This window comes from Natrix helvetica, assembly GCF_964273705.1.
Source record: "Natrix helvetica genome assembly, chromosome: 1".
In the NCBI taxonomy this organism is placed as follows: Eukaryota; Metazoa; Chordata; class Lepidosauria; order Squamata; family Natricidae; genus Natrix; species Natrix helvetica.
The window spans coordinates 222015192-222029510 of record NC_138548.1 but is presented as its reverse complement, the minus strand read 5'-3'; the positions used below and the strand labels follow the sequence as shown (position 1 = coordinate 222029510).

The 14319-nt window shown below is 44.2% G+C and overlaps 1 protein-coding gene across 4 annotated transcripts in view; it reads right to left on the bottom strand.

The window, feature by feature from the left end:
* Positions 1–1437: 1437 nt before the first annotated feature.
* Positions 1438–14319, bottom strand: part of FIGNL2 (fidgetin like 2) — a 70616-nt gene continuing 57734 nt past the window's right edge. For 3 of the 4 annotated variants that reach the window (XM_081939859.1, XM_081939860.1, XM_081939861.1), the window contains exon 2: positions 1438–6352. In XM_081939859.1, coding sequence (XP_081795985.1) covers positions 4179–6341 — 2163 coding nt within the window. In that variant the 5' untranslated portion in view covers positions 6342–6352 and the 3' untranslated portion in view covers positions 1438–4178. Of the gene's footprint in view, positions 6353–8044; positions 8133–14319 lie in introns of those variants that run through there. The other variant, XM_081939858.1, reaches the window with a different exon arrangement.

Genomic DNA, 14319 nt, shown 5'->3' with positions numbered 1-14319 from the left:
GGTTAGTCTTTTTTAAATATAGTACTTACTGTATGCAAAGTGCCTAATGAAATCCTCTTTAAGAGAGAGAGGGAGGGAGGGAGGGAGGGAGGGAGGGAGGGAGGGAGAGAGAGAGAGAGAGAGAGAGAGAGAGAGAGAGAGAGAGAGAGAGAGAGAGAGAGAGATCCATTATTAAATGGGAAAAATGAGGTTAGGAGATTGTGACTTATTCAAAGGCACCCACTGCCTGAATTGGGATCAGCTCTGTTTTTCTGATATTAAGTGCTTTGGTTTAGCAGAAACCTAAATGGCAATTGACTGCTTGAGCCACAACTAAGTAGGATTTGCAACTTTCAGCCAAGCTTTTTAATTCAGCAATGTTTGTTTTCATTTCAAGATGTACAGGCGGGGTGATTGTAAATGAAATCACGTAGTTAATCTTTGCTTTGGTTTTGTCTCTGCATCCTCTCACCTGTGATCCTTAAGCAGCAAATAAAATCCAGATCCCTTATATAATTTAAATTCCTAATCTGATGACTAGACTTGCAAAGGAGTCCACCTCTTCATTAAAGAAGAGATGGTCTTTAGAGATGTTAAGCGGAAATTCTGGCTTCTTCTAAACTAAAGGGGTGGGCAACTACGGCCCGTTTATGACCTGGGGACTTCAACTCCTAGAATTTCTGAGCCAGCATGGCTGGCTGAAAAATTCTGGAAGTTGAAGTCCACGAATCATAAAGAGGCCAGAGTTCGCCATCTCTGTTCTAAACCATATGGGATTATTATTTACTTTGGCTAATTAATTTGCAGTAATAGGTATGAAGGCACCAGTATGACATTGCAAAGGGGCCTGTCACTGACTGCTAAATGCACTTGTGAGTGCTTGTTCTGTCTCCTAATTTATTGCTATGTTTTTCATGCAAATTACATTGACCTTATTCTTGAGCTATTCTTGTAACTCTAGAATATTTAAGTATCTCAAAAGTACCCATTTAAAGATGCCACCCATCTCAGGCCACTTTTCTTATCCAAATACATTTCTCTGGTTCTGTCCACATGGATTTGGATTGGATCTAGGTTTAGCTATATTTGGAACAGAGTAGACATTGATGCATCCCAAATAAGACACCTGCTGGTACCAGAATTGGCATTAAGCAATAATGTTTGGTACTGCTCTAAGGCATTGCGGTTTATAAACCAGTACTTTGGCAAAAGAAGTATATCTCACCCGAGAGTGAAGCCTCCTCCTTTTGGAGAACTTCAGTCCTGGTTAAACAGGTGTCATATCTCTGGAACGTAACAACTTGAATGTATTTTTACTCTCTATTAAAATAAATTACAGGTTTGCCATCACATTTTGGCAAGGCAGTCTTGAGGGGAAGGCCGAATTCTAGGGATCATAGAAAGGGCCTGGGCACCATGGAAATCCAGCCTACTCCTGAATAGGGAACTCAATATAGTCAGAAGGTTCCTATCTACTATAGTAAGTTTAATATTTGGAGATTTAGCTTTGATCAATTTCTGTCCATTTTCCAATAAGTGTTTTTGTAAACCTTTACAAAATGGGAATATTTAGACCAGTGGTGGGTTCCAGATCCCATTCCAACCGGTACGGTTGGAACGGGCCCGGCGTCGTCCACATGGACGCGCAGAGCACGCGCATGCGTCTTAGCGCCTCTGCGAGCATCCCCAATACTCCAGCTGCTCAGCGGAGCATCACGCAGGCGCTGTATGCACCGTGCGTGGAAGCGCCAAAGACTTAAAAGACCGGTAAGGAGCTCGAGTGGGCAGGAGGGCCCCTGTACCGGAACGGCATCCAGTGCTCCAGGCAGGCTCCGGTACACCCCTACCAGGGCATACCACCTGCAACTCATCACTGATTTAGACACAAGAATTGTGAGTTTCTTTTCAAAAACTAACCTTGGAGTTTGAAGGATTTTGAGGGGAGATGGGAAACAAAAGATGACTTAACCCTGCATGAGTATAGATTGAGGCCTCATATTATGCTCAGTCTGGATGTATACATCTCAGTGTTTCTCAACCTCTGCACCTTTAGTTGCATGCTTGTTGGGGAATTCTGGGAAGTTGAAGTCTACACATCTTAAAGCTGCTGAAGTTGAGAAACACACCACTCTATTAGAATTGTTCAGAATGGCAACACACCACAACAACAATAGCACCACCAACAAGACAATGCAAAGTAGGCACACGAGAGTCTCCTGCCATGTATCTCCTGCTTGAGAGGGTACAAGTCTCTCCTAAGTGCACATGACTCCATTTTCAACCGTATTTTCATAAATGCATGATTTCTTATATGCTTACACATAGGGAAACATTATTCACTTACACAAATATTTATAAGACATGCCCTCCCTTTACCTACACACACGTACCTATAAATGGAACAGTACAGAGTACAAACCTACATAGATTTACCTCTTGAATTGTGACTCCCAGGTCAGGGGACAAAAATGCAAGAGGCAGAAAAAAACACAAATTGTGCAGGGATGGTTGGAAATAAATGTTCCAGCTCTATGGTTGATGTACCTCTTTCCTGTTCTGGGCTGGACCACAGTACTAGATTTAATAGAGGCTTCTCAACCTTGAATGAAGAGCCTAAAAGGATGCCATGTATTCATCTACTAACTTTCTTCTCTGCATGAAGACATTTATTGAATCCTACAGGCCAGGTTTCCCCAGACTGGTTCCTAGAATTCTCAGAAGTGGCTGTCTTGGCTGGAGAATTCTGGAAGGTTCAACCAGGAATTTGAAGGCAACCAACTTGGGGAAGATGCCATGGCCCTTGGGATACCTTGACAGGGACCACAGGTCTGTGTTTTGTTTTGCCTCAAAATACTTTGGGAATTTGGAAATGTAATAGAAAGATTCCTTTAAAAAGTGGTACTAGCCATGGCTTTGGAACTTCAATACTAATACTTCTTATTCTTTGAACACACATTACTCCACCTAAATGCTATGGCAAAAATGCTTTCTTTAAACAAAAAGAATAAAGTTATGGCATTATATATTGTGAAACACCCCTGAAATACATTCAACTTTCATCTTTGTAACAACTTCAAGTTTATTCTTGCTTTTTTTCCCTTCTCCTGTGCACCTTATAAAGCACATTTGTAATTCCTCCAAATCATTTTTTATTTTCCTTGAGTTAAAAAAATGCAAACATTCTTTTATTTTTTGAGGTAAATTATTTTTCCTGAGTAGTTAAAAAAAAGGGGGGAAAACCACTACTACATACATTAGAAAAATAAAAAAGAGCCTAGCTTATTCAACAATCTACATTTTAAAAAATCCCAACCCCCTTCTCTCAAAATGTACTGATGTCATCTGCTTTATGGTTAGATCTGCCTCTGAAAATGAGTCTGTTCAGAAATATTAAGTGAATGATCCACAGGCTGTTACCTTTAGGACAGCCTTCCCTAATTAGAGTTTGACAGAATCATGGGATTCTGCCAGAAATCAAATATTGTTTTTCGGGAACTTTGTAAGCCAGGCAATGCCAGCACTGACAGTGGTGGGAATATTTATACACCACAATGTAGCTGCCAGCCTGCCATTTTGCTGTTGTTGTAAATATTGTAAAATGTGGATGGGGTAGGTGAATTGAACTGTGAGGTATTTGTAATTTTGGGGGCTATTTTTATGCAGGGCTTCCCTGAGACCTGAACATTATTTCAAAGGTTTCTCCAGGGTAAAAGGATGGAGAGAGGCTGCAATAGCAATGCGAAGTTTCAGACAAAAGTGTTTGAGGTGTGCAGCATTAAAAAGGAGCTGGGAAAGGGGTAATACCTGGCAGAATATTTTACAATGCTGGCTGGAAAGGGTTGGTTAGAAAAACAGATCAATAATAAATAGGTTATCCTGAGTTCATTGAGCAACTACTTTTCATTAACATAGAGACCTGACAACCACCACACAAACTTTCAGACATTTTCATTTTAAAAAAACAACAATAAGCTGCATGTCAGTCAGTCTAGGGAAGGACTTGCATCCAATTGGGGTGGCTTTTTTTTTTTAAAGAGATGAAAACGATGTCTCACCCTTTCCCACTTTTCATACGGAAGGAGGTATGAACCTGCAGCGCCCCAAAACCTTAAAAGAGTAAACTGAGAATTCAGTGCTTCCAGTGGCTTCCTCTCAAACAGATTAAAGATTATTTGGAAAGAGGAACAGGAGCTCCCCCACTAATTGTGAGACCCATACATTTTATCCCATTCCACATACAGGTCCAGCTCCTTCTGAGAGACAGCAGGGTGGATCTTGCAGAAAACGCTTTCAAAATCCTTGTAGGAGGTGGGTTGAAGTTGGCCTGGCAGGCTATGCAGTTTGTTGGTCCCTGCCTGCTGACAGAGCTGGAGGAGCTCACTGCCCGAGTAGCTTTCAGTAAGTTGGACAATGGAGGCCATCTCCCTCTCGCTGAGACAGTAGTTTTGCTGAGCTAAAGCGTGGTGCAGAATCTGCCGCCTCGCAATGCTGTCTGGCGGGGAGATGTAAAAACGTTTGGCAAACCTTCTTTGGGTGGCTTCATCCAGATTACCAGGCCTGGTGGTGGTTGCTATGACAACCACATTCTGCTCAGCGGAGGTAGCAAGCTTGTCCAGGTAGGTGAGCAACTGGGACTTCAAGATGGCAGCGTCTTCTAGGACAGATTCCACGTCGGTGAGGAGAATGACAGCAGGCTGCCGACAGTTGGATATGAAGAAAGTGGTCTGTAGGATTTTCTCAGCCTCAGCCTTCCACTTGGAGACCAAGGCTGTCCCACTGAGCTTTAACAGGGTAGATCCCAGCTGGGTAGAAATGCACCTGCTCAGCAGGGTCTTCCCCACACCACGAGGCCCAAAGAGCAGGATGGTTCTGGGTGGTTGGTTTGCACCAGTATATGCACCTGGCCTCAGGATGGGCCACACGAGCTCTTCTTCAATGGCAGCTTTGACAGAGACCTGTCCTGCAATGTCCGTCCATTGGACCGGAGGGCCACAGTCAATTACTTTGTTGTTCACCAGTTCCAGAATGAAAGGGTCCATGGTTTTCAGCTGTTCTTCTACTGATTGGCTGCTGTTGTCACCACTGAATGCTGTTGTTTTGGGCTGCATCCTTAGAGCAAAGGAGTCTCCCTCATGCTCCCCGTTGGCAGCCGGAGGAGTGAATTTCTCAAAGCTCTCATTGGCCCGCAGTGGGGCTTCACTAACACTGTAAGTTGGAGAGACCAATCCTTTCATAGCCTGGTTGTTGAACTTCCCAATGGGCTCCTCGGAAGCCACTGTGGTTGCCACCACTCCTGCTCCACTTGGCCTTTTCCCACCTTTGAAAGGCACCTCTGAGCTCCGGTTGAATCCATTCCCTCTACATTCACCGTTGTCGGACATCTGATATGGGGACTTTGGTTGCTCATAGCTGTATTTGCGATACCTGCCTTCGCCATCCTCCTCCCCGCCAGTGATATCAAAGGCCTTTCTTTTCAAAGAGCTCCCTGATTCGCCACTCAAGGGTGCTACAGAGAGAGGACTCTGGTAGCTGTAGCCGGGGACCACAGGAGGGCGAGAGGAAGGGGGAATGGGTGTGGGGGCAGCAATGCCTGAGGGTAAATATGGGGCTGAAGGATGGGGAGGGTGGATGGCACCATAACTGGGCTGGGCTGGGTAGCTCCCTGAAGCATAATTGTACATAGGTCCTGAAGAAGTATATCCAGGGACAAGAGCAGTTGAAGGATGGCTGGGCTGCAAGAGGCCAGAGCTATGCAGGTGGGTAGATGGGTGTGGAGGGGGAAGTGCGGCAGTGGGCTGGCTGCAATAGCCTGAGGGCAGGTAGGCTCCACTGTAGCCCGACGGATACTCCTGAGATGCTCCGAGGCTGCCAGATGTGGCAGGTCCCCCACAAGTGTTACTGGGATAAATGGAGTCAGACAGGTTAGTGGAAACCACGGGGGAGGTACCAAGACTGTTACCAGGTGTGACAGGAGGAGGAACAATCCCTTTGGAGCTGGACAGTCCATCATGCATTGGGGTCAGAGGATAAACTCCTTCGGCGCTGTGGGCCATTGACCAAGGCTCCACCTCCCCCTTCTGTCCATTGAGGGATCCAAAGGCACCATCCCCATAGGTGTTGAGTGATGATGGCCGGTCATAAGGGGAGTCGAGGACTCCCGAGTACTTCTCCGCATACCTCTTCAGCAGGTTGGAAGCAGTCAGAGCAGAGATGTCATCATTGGCCCAGGCATAGTTGAAACGCTGCCGACTGCTATGGTAGAGATCAGATTTGTGGGCAGGTGAGGAGGTGGTCGAGGAGACATCGAGGTGCTGCTCTGGCCACTGATTCAGGGGCTGAGCATGCTCTGGTGTCCAGTGCATCTTTGAGGGAGCTAGAAGGAAAGAGCAAAGGAACCAGAATTAGCTTTAGATTTAAAGGGAAATGTACCCTAAAACAAACCCAATGGTTCATTTGAGAATTACCTACTATTATTACTGCACAAAATACAGAGACATTTATATATGTATTTTCACAACAAGCAGGAGAAGTAGAATAAGCTGGAAAAATAAAATTGGAAAAAAAAAGATGAAAAAGCTGGGAGTGTCTAAACCAAGAATGAACTCTGAGCTTGCTATGTGAAGGTTGCTGGATCAGGCTTACAGTGTGTCAACAGCCAGTCAACCTTGGATATTCTTAGACAACAAAACATAACCAAACATAGGATGTATGGATAAGTGGCTACTGCAATTTTACTCTTATTTCACAGAATCTTACTTGCTCTTCCTCCCATGAAAGATTCTTTTTGAAGCTCTTTGCCAACAGGTTAAAACTATACTATCTGAACAATTTGGTGTCATTCCCAAAGGATACAACAGGTTGCATAGTACAATCTGGGCTGGTCACTGGGACCAGAGGTTTTGTCTTGTGAGCTTTTGGACTGGTGCTGGAGCCCATCTTTAGGGAACTTCTCTAGCAGTGAGAAGTTCTCTGAAGATGGGCTCCAGCACGAGTCTGAAAGCTCGGAAGACAAAACCTCTGGTCCCAGTGACCAGCCCAGATTGGCTTCTGCAAACATTATCCTGGGACACATATATTCGCCTTCATTCGTAATACATCAGGTATTTGAACTCCAGACCCTATAGGAATATTAACCAATATTAGTTGCAATAGTGCTTCATTTGGATCCACCTTGCTTATTTTTATATATTGTCAATAATAATAATAATAATAATAATAATAATAATAATAATAATAATAATAATAATAATAATAATAATAATAATAATAATAATAATAATAATAATAATAATAATAATAATTTGAATTTATTAGCCGCTCCCTTTCCAAGTAGGACTCGGGGCGGCGTACAATGGAGCATATAAAACATAGAAGATGTATCAAAACACATAAACGTACATACATACAAAACACACATACACGGAGGAGGTAACAAATTACATCATTTAAACAGTTAAAAATCAGCATTAAAATACCCCAATTGTAGGAAACCCAATATGCAGTTAAAAATTTGACATTTAAAAGACAATTTAAAAAACAGTTAGGAGGAATAAGAGAGATTACGATTGCGATTGAGCCAGGCCAGATAATTGAAAGAGGACAGTCCATAATAACCACGCATTCACTGTATTTCCTAAATTTTAGATAGTTATCCAATCCAGGAAAGGAGTTTTCTTGGAACCCTTTGGTAATGAATCAATCAATAGCCTTTTGAAACATCATGTACTTAATGTAATGTACATCCTGAATATAGTATGTTTATGCATGTTCCTAAATAATTCTAGGCACTCTGGCCACAGAATCAGCAATTTGATGTGCATAATTGAGGTGATTCTACATAATTCAGAATCTTCACCTGGCTAAGCAATTTTTACTTCATATATATTTTGACCAAATTGATAGATTGATAGATAAATATATATGTATCATGGAATTCTGAAAACTAAATCAGACACCCCATGTGACCATAAGAGGAAAAGCCACAACATACAGTAACTGAACCTTCATTCAGTTGAAGTGTGGCTCCAAATTGAGACTGCAATAACAGAGAAGAATAAACCCAAACCTTCAAGTCCAACAAGAAGAGGATATCTGAGGCTACATCCACTCATTGCCAAACAGTTTAAGAACAAGAAGGTGAAATTGAAGATTGGTTAACATCTGGCAAAACCTACCTGATAATGAAAGATCCAACAAAAGAGGTAGCATCTGGCAACTACTGACTAATTACCTGCTTACCAACAACTTTCAAATTGCTAACTGATGTGGTAGCTGACGCAATCCAATAGCTTCTAGTTGAAAACAAGCTCTTTCCACCTGAGCAGAAAGGAAACTGCCGAAACAGCAGAGGAACAAAAGACCAACCCCTAATTCAATGGTGGCACCGAGTGCCAAAAAGGGAGCGCGCACAACTTGTGTGTGCACTCATCTGGGCCAAACCCAAAAGAGGAACTGCCCAGGGGGCATGCGCATGTCAGAAAATGAACTTCCGGTTTCCGGTGCACATATGCATGCCGGCCAGCTAGTCTTCCGGTTACTGGCACGCATACACGTGCGATAATCAGCTGGGCCGTATGCATGCTCATGCCAGAAAACGGAAAACCAGCTCTTCCAGTTTCTGGCACTGCGGCATGCACGAAGACCAGCTGATCATCATGCACGCATGTGTGCCAGAAACCCGGAAGAAGAATGGGCGACGCCACGCATGCCAGGTAACATGGCTCTGCGTGTCACTTCAGGAACGTACATCATAGCTTTGTCATCACAGCCCTAATTGACAAAATGATTTTGGAAAACTGCAAGAGAAGGAAGACCAATTTGAATGTAACATGGATTGACTACAAAAAGGCATTCGACTCTCTGCCATGTGATCGGATAATCACATGCCTAGAAATAACAGAAGTCAGAAGCTTTGTGCCATGATTAATGAAACTATGAAGAGACAATTGTTGGTCAATGGTGTTAGACTAGGAGAAGTTAATATCAAAACAGGAATCTATGTTCTATCTTTCAAGGAAACACACTATCACCACTTCTGTTTGTATTGCACTGATTCCTCTATCAACAATGCTGAATAATTCCGGCCACAGCTATCAAATAGCAAAAATATCTACCAAACTATCCCACCTCCTTTATGTGGGTGATCTAAAGTTGTATGGAGAAAAAAACCATTTCAAATAGAATCATGGCCAACACTGTCCTTATATATAGCCAAGATACTTTTATGGAGCTTGCACTGGACAAACAAGCCACCCTTACCAGAAACGGGGGCAATGGTTAAAACTGAAGAAATCAAGATGCTCTATGGCAGCGATGGCGAGCCTTTTTTGGCTCTCGTGCCATAAGTGGGGGGAGCGCAGGAGGGTCGTGTGCGGGCATGCCACAACCATAATGCAACGCGCGACCCCCACAGTGCGCATGCGCGCACTGCAGGCGCGGAACCCCCCCCATTTTTTGCATGCTTTTTTCACCCTCCCCAGGCTCCAGAGGCCTTCTAAGAGCCTGGGGAGGGCAAAAGCAGCCTCCCCCCCGGAAGCCCTCTGGAGGCTTCAGGGACCTTGAGGAGGCTTCCCTGAAGCCTCCGGAGCAGTCAAAATGAACCTCCGAGCAAACAGGAAGTCCGTTCTCGAACTTTCGGTTTGCCCATAGGGCTGTTTTTTTGCTCTCCGGAGGCTTCAGGGAAGCTCATGAAGCCTCCGGAGGGCCTCTAGGGGGGCGGGGGAGGCTCTTTTCGCCCTCCCCAGGCTCCTATAAAGCCTCTGGAGCCTGGGGAGGGCGAAAAATGGCTTTAAAAAGGGGTGAACTCAGCTGGTCAGCGCACGCATGCCGCTGGCCAGCTGACAGGGCAGCGCCTCACGTGCCCTGACAAATGGCTCCGCATGCCACCTGTGGCACACGTGCCATAGGTTCGCCATCACTGCTCTATGGAAATAACACTATCTCACCTATTTTCCTTGGTTAACAGAGTCTGTCAACATTGGTGTGTGGATGAAGGGCATGATATATCACTGCCAATTTTCCTATCTTCCTATTCATGGCTTTGAGTTCTGCTTGAGTACAGTCCATTATTACAGCTATGTGTCTAATGACTGGAATTGCCTAAGTGTTAATTGCCTTGATGGTATTTCCTCCACTGTGTTTGAATTTTAAGAACTTCGTCCTTATGATCTAATCTTCTTCTTGATTTTAGTGCGCTTGATGTTGTCAGTTTGAATGGTGCCCATATACTTGTAGTGATAATCTTCATCCAAATTCTTGATGTTATTTTTATAGGGCATCTTGATTCCTTTGCCATGCACAGGATCAGGTGATGATGGCACCTAGTACCTAAAGATGTTTCCAATCCCTAATAGCTTGCAACTCAGCATTCATTCTTTAAAGATGTATCCATAGACAGTGTGATCTAAATCTATAGGAGATGTTTTCTTTTGCAGGGATTTGTCATTAATTCAGAGCGTTCATAGTCCTAAAGCTGTAGCTTATAAATCATGATTTACAATAATTAATATGGAGGCAGTATTTCCTAACAAGAATAGAACATAATTTATAAATGTTCAACAAAAGTATCTATTTCAGTTTAAAACTTTATGTATCCTAGTTTCTACCATATCAAGATCCAGGGACTCTACTGCCTTAGGTAGTACAGCAATTTTGCTAAATTTCAATTTCCAATATCTTTGAAAATGCTCACCGGGGTCCTACCGGTGAGAATTCAACAACATCTGCTTGAGGGTGCAGTACAAGGCTAGAAAAAGCAAACAAAAGGATAACGCCACAACGGTAACTACCTAACTATTGGCCTATAAAAATTACCGCAACTACTAAGTAAATCGAAATGCTGTGAATTACAGTAACATTAGCCCCCATGCAAAATGTTGTGGGAAGGGCATTTATAACTAAATTCCCACTGCTACGAAAATCTTCCCTACCAGTTCGCAAATGTGAGCGTGCGTGCACACATGCACGCTTTGCTCGCTCACACTGCATCTGCGCAAGCGACTGCCTTCTTCGCATGCACAGAAGGTCACACATTACGTCGGGGCAGGTGAGCAGAGCCTCCTGCAGCCACCACTACTGGTTTGCCTGAACAGGAGAGAACCGGCTGAATACCACCTCTGGCCTTGTGCCTTTCAGAACTAGGCCGCGGAAATGATGGGCGAGTGTATGCATTCCCACTTGCGTGAGCAGCAGGCAAGCTGCGTGTACACATACTTGCCCGCTACGTGCGAAACTGTCCCCTCCCCCTCCTCTGCTGATCCACAAAGACGAAAATATTAGGGAACTCTGACAGCTCAGACCATTGTGGGACTGCTCTGGAGGATGAAGAAGACTCTGGAGGGTGTTTGGAGTCAGAGCAGGAACTAGAGAAGCCTGTTGGCCACCAGGTGGCATCTGAGTCAGGGAGCAGTGAGGAGGAACAGAGGGAGGTTGTCCCTGATGTGGTAGGCGTAGAATTGATAAGAGAAAGGAACAGCTGTGGAGAAAACATCATAGAAAAAAGTAAGGACAGCTGGTTAAGGGTGTGGCCCCTCCTAAAGAGTTTATAGGTGGAGCGACAGGAGGGGAATCTTTGCAGGAAACAACAGTCCATATTCGAGCCGTTGCGAAAGCCTTCTATAAGTTTTATCTTGGGTTCATGAAGATAACTTTCTAGGCTCCCAGCCAAGTGGTTTTATCTATGGAATTAGTCGTGGCAGACAGCCAAGCCTGGGTCTGCATATTCATTGGAATATGGGACAGAACAGGTTGATATGGAAACTAGAGTGATTTAGAAAGTCAAATTATTGTATGTTTTTAAATGTAAAATTCAGCATCTTGAACTAATTCAGACACATGATAAAAGAGGCCAAGTTGTTTCAGAATTAGCTTGAGGCAGCAGTAAGTACTCAGGGCAGTTCCTGAACTGATTCCCAGGAGAGCCCCTGGCACGATTTCCATCCAGAAGTTATTCAGATATCCATCAAGGTACATCAAGCAGGGAAGGAGCACCATTCTTATGATCACTCTTTACTCTCTTTCCTCTTTTATAGAAAGAGGTGGTGTATGAATGTAGATAGCAATAGCGATATCACTTAGACTTATATACCGCTTCAGAGTGCTTTACAGCCCTCTCTAAGGGGTTTTACAGAGTCAGCGTATGTATTTATAGGTAGTCTCCGATTTCTGACTATTTGCTTAACAATGGAAGTTTGAAGATACAATGGGAAAAAAGGGACTCACAAGTGGTCCCCACAGACATTCCCACAGTCACATGATCAAAATCCAATTTCTTGGCAACCTAGCATATATTTACAAGGGTTGCAGCATCCCAGGGTCATCTGATCACCTTTTATGACCTTCCCAGGGAGTTTCTGACAAGCAGTCAATAGGGGAAGCCAAATTTGGTTAATGACCATGCAACAAAGGTAATAAAATTGGAAGGGACTTCTTTAACGACCACATCTCTTAGCCATGGAAATCCAGGTCCCAACTGTGGTTATAAGCTGATGATTACCGGTAAGTATGTCCTGAAGCATGCGTGCCTACCTTAAATTATGAGAAAAATATAGGTGTAGCCAGGCCCACTTAACAGTATTGTCCCTGCCTAAAAGAGCTGCTTTTTATACTCCCCACCCCACCCACCGGGCAGCCTTTTTTTAAACCAGTGGCTACAAATTGGGTTGGATTTCTATTTTATCATCTAAAAGACCATCATTTGGGGATAATAGAGTCCGATCCATCTGGAAGCTTCCTGGTTGAGGAAGTCTGCAGGCAAGCCAGCCAGAGTTCTTTTAACCTGGCAGAGTGACGCCAAGAAAGCCCACCCTGGCCCTTCCCTCCTCCTCTGGGCTCAGCTGCTTCCATCACAACTCGGCAGAGGAATGCACACAATGAAGCAATCAAGCGCCAAGCTGGAGGAATGCTAGCAGTACATCATTCGTCCTGACTTAAGTAACTTTAATTGCTCTGGGCTGGTTTTTGGCGTTCTTTTCTCCCTAGCCGCTGCCCCCCCCCCCCGCAAATCACCCATTTTTTTGTGGTTGTTTTTTTTTTTTTTTACTCCGGGCCTGTGGGCTTCTCATCCTCCTAGCCTAATGAGCAAAGACATTTCAGAAGCCTTGCTGAGGATCTAAGCAAATTCCCAAAACCTTCCAGGCTCCAGAAGGTAGAAAACAAAACAAAACGGATGGCTGGGGTGAGAGGCTGAGGCCCCCAACATTTTCCACATTATCCAGGCAAATACCTCCTTTCATGCCACTCTCTCTTTGCAGATGTATTTTGTAATATTTATAACCTATTCCAAACCTCTGGGGTGGCCTTGTGGTTGCAGCCGTAGCTTTCCAGCACTGGGGTCTTTCATTTTTATTGTTGCCTGGGTGTGTGTGTCTGTGTGTGTGTGTGTGTGTGTGTGTGTGTTCTTGCTCCCCCTTCCCTGGGCAGGGTTTCTCCTCCTCTCTTCATTTGCAAGGGCCTCAGGGGAAGGCTGAGGTGGGGAGGGGGTGGCGGGAGAGGGCGGGGAGCGCGGCCTCCATTCAGCCTTTAAGCCAATTGGTGACCACAGCACAATTAGATTACCTAATGCTTTAATTGACTTATATGGCATTTGTCCTTCCACTTTGAAAATCAAACTTACACAAGAGGATTTAAATGGCAGGTTTCACCGGGTTTTCATTCAGCATCCTGCCTGCCTTTGCTCACTATTATATTAAATGGCACAAGGAGGCAGGGTCCACGGAGGGGCATTCTTGCCACAAATACCTCTGTTGCCGAGTCCCATCCATAACCCCTCCCCCCCAGCCAAATAAATAAATAAAGGAATGATAGGGAATTAAAAGAAGGCCTCCGCAGGGAGAGCTTTGGAAAGAGGGAGACAAAAGAAAGGGAAACCCTCCCAGGAAACCCTCCCTTTAAATACTCCAAGGAAGCTCTATGTGGGGTGGGGTGTTTTTGGGGAGGGGGAAGGAGAGAATGATGTCACTTGCTGAAGTAGCAGCAGAGACTTCTGCCCTGCATTAACAGCAGCGGTAAATTATTGAAGGAAAGGGCATCTCAGGGGTATCAGGAAAAATGTGGTGGTTATTCTAACTCAGTAAAAGGAACCCAGCATAAGATGCTTTACTTCGTGGTGGCTATGGCCCAAGTATTAATGAGTTCACTCTGGGACTGGAAAATTCAAATAATTAAAATTTACTGCACACAGCTTGGCAAGTGGGTCCCCATGTAAATTGAATAAAGAATACAAGAAAAAAATAAGCTTCAGAATGATTAAAAATATTAACGTTTGGCTTTTTAATGACTGAAAATGTGTTTTTCAGAAATCAAGTCTCCTTCCTTCCTTCCTTCCTTCCTTCCTTCCTTCCT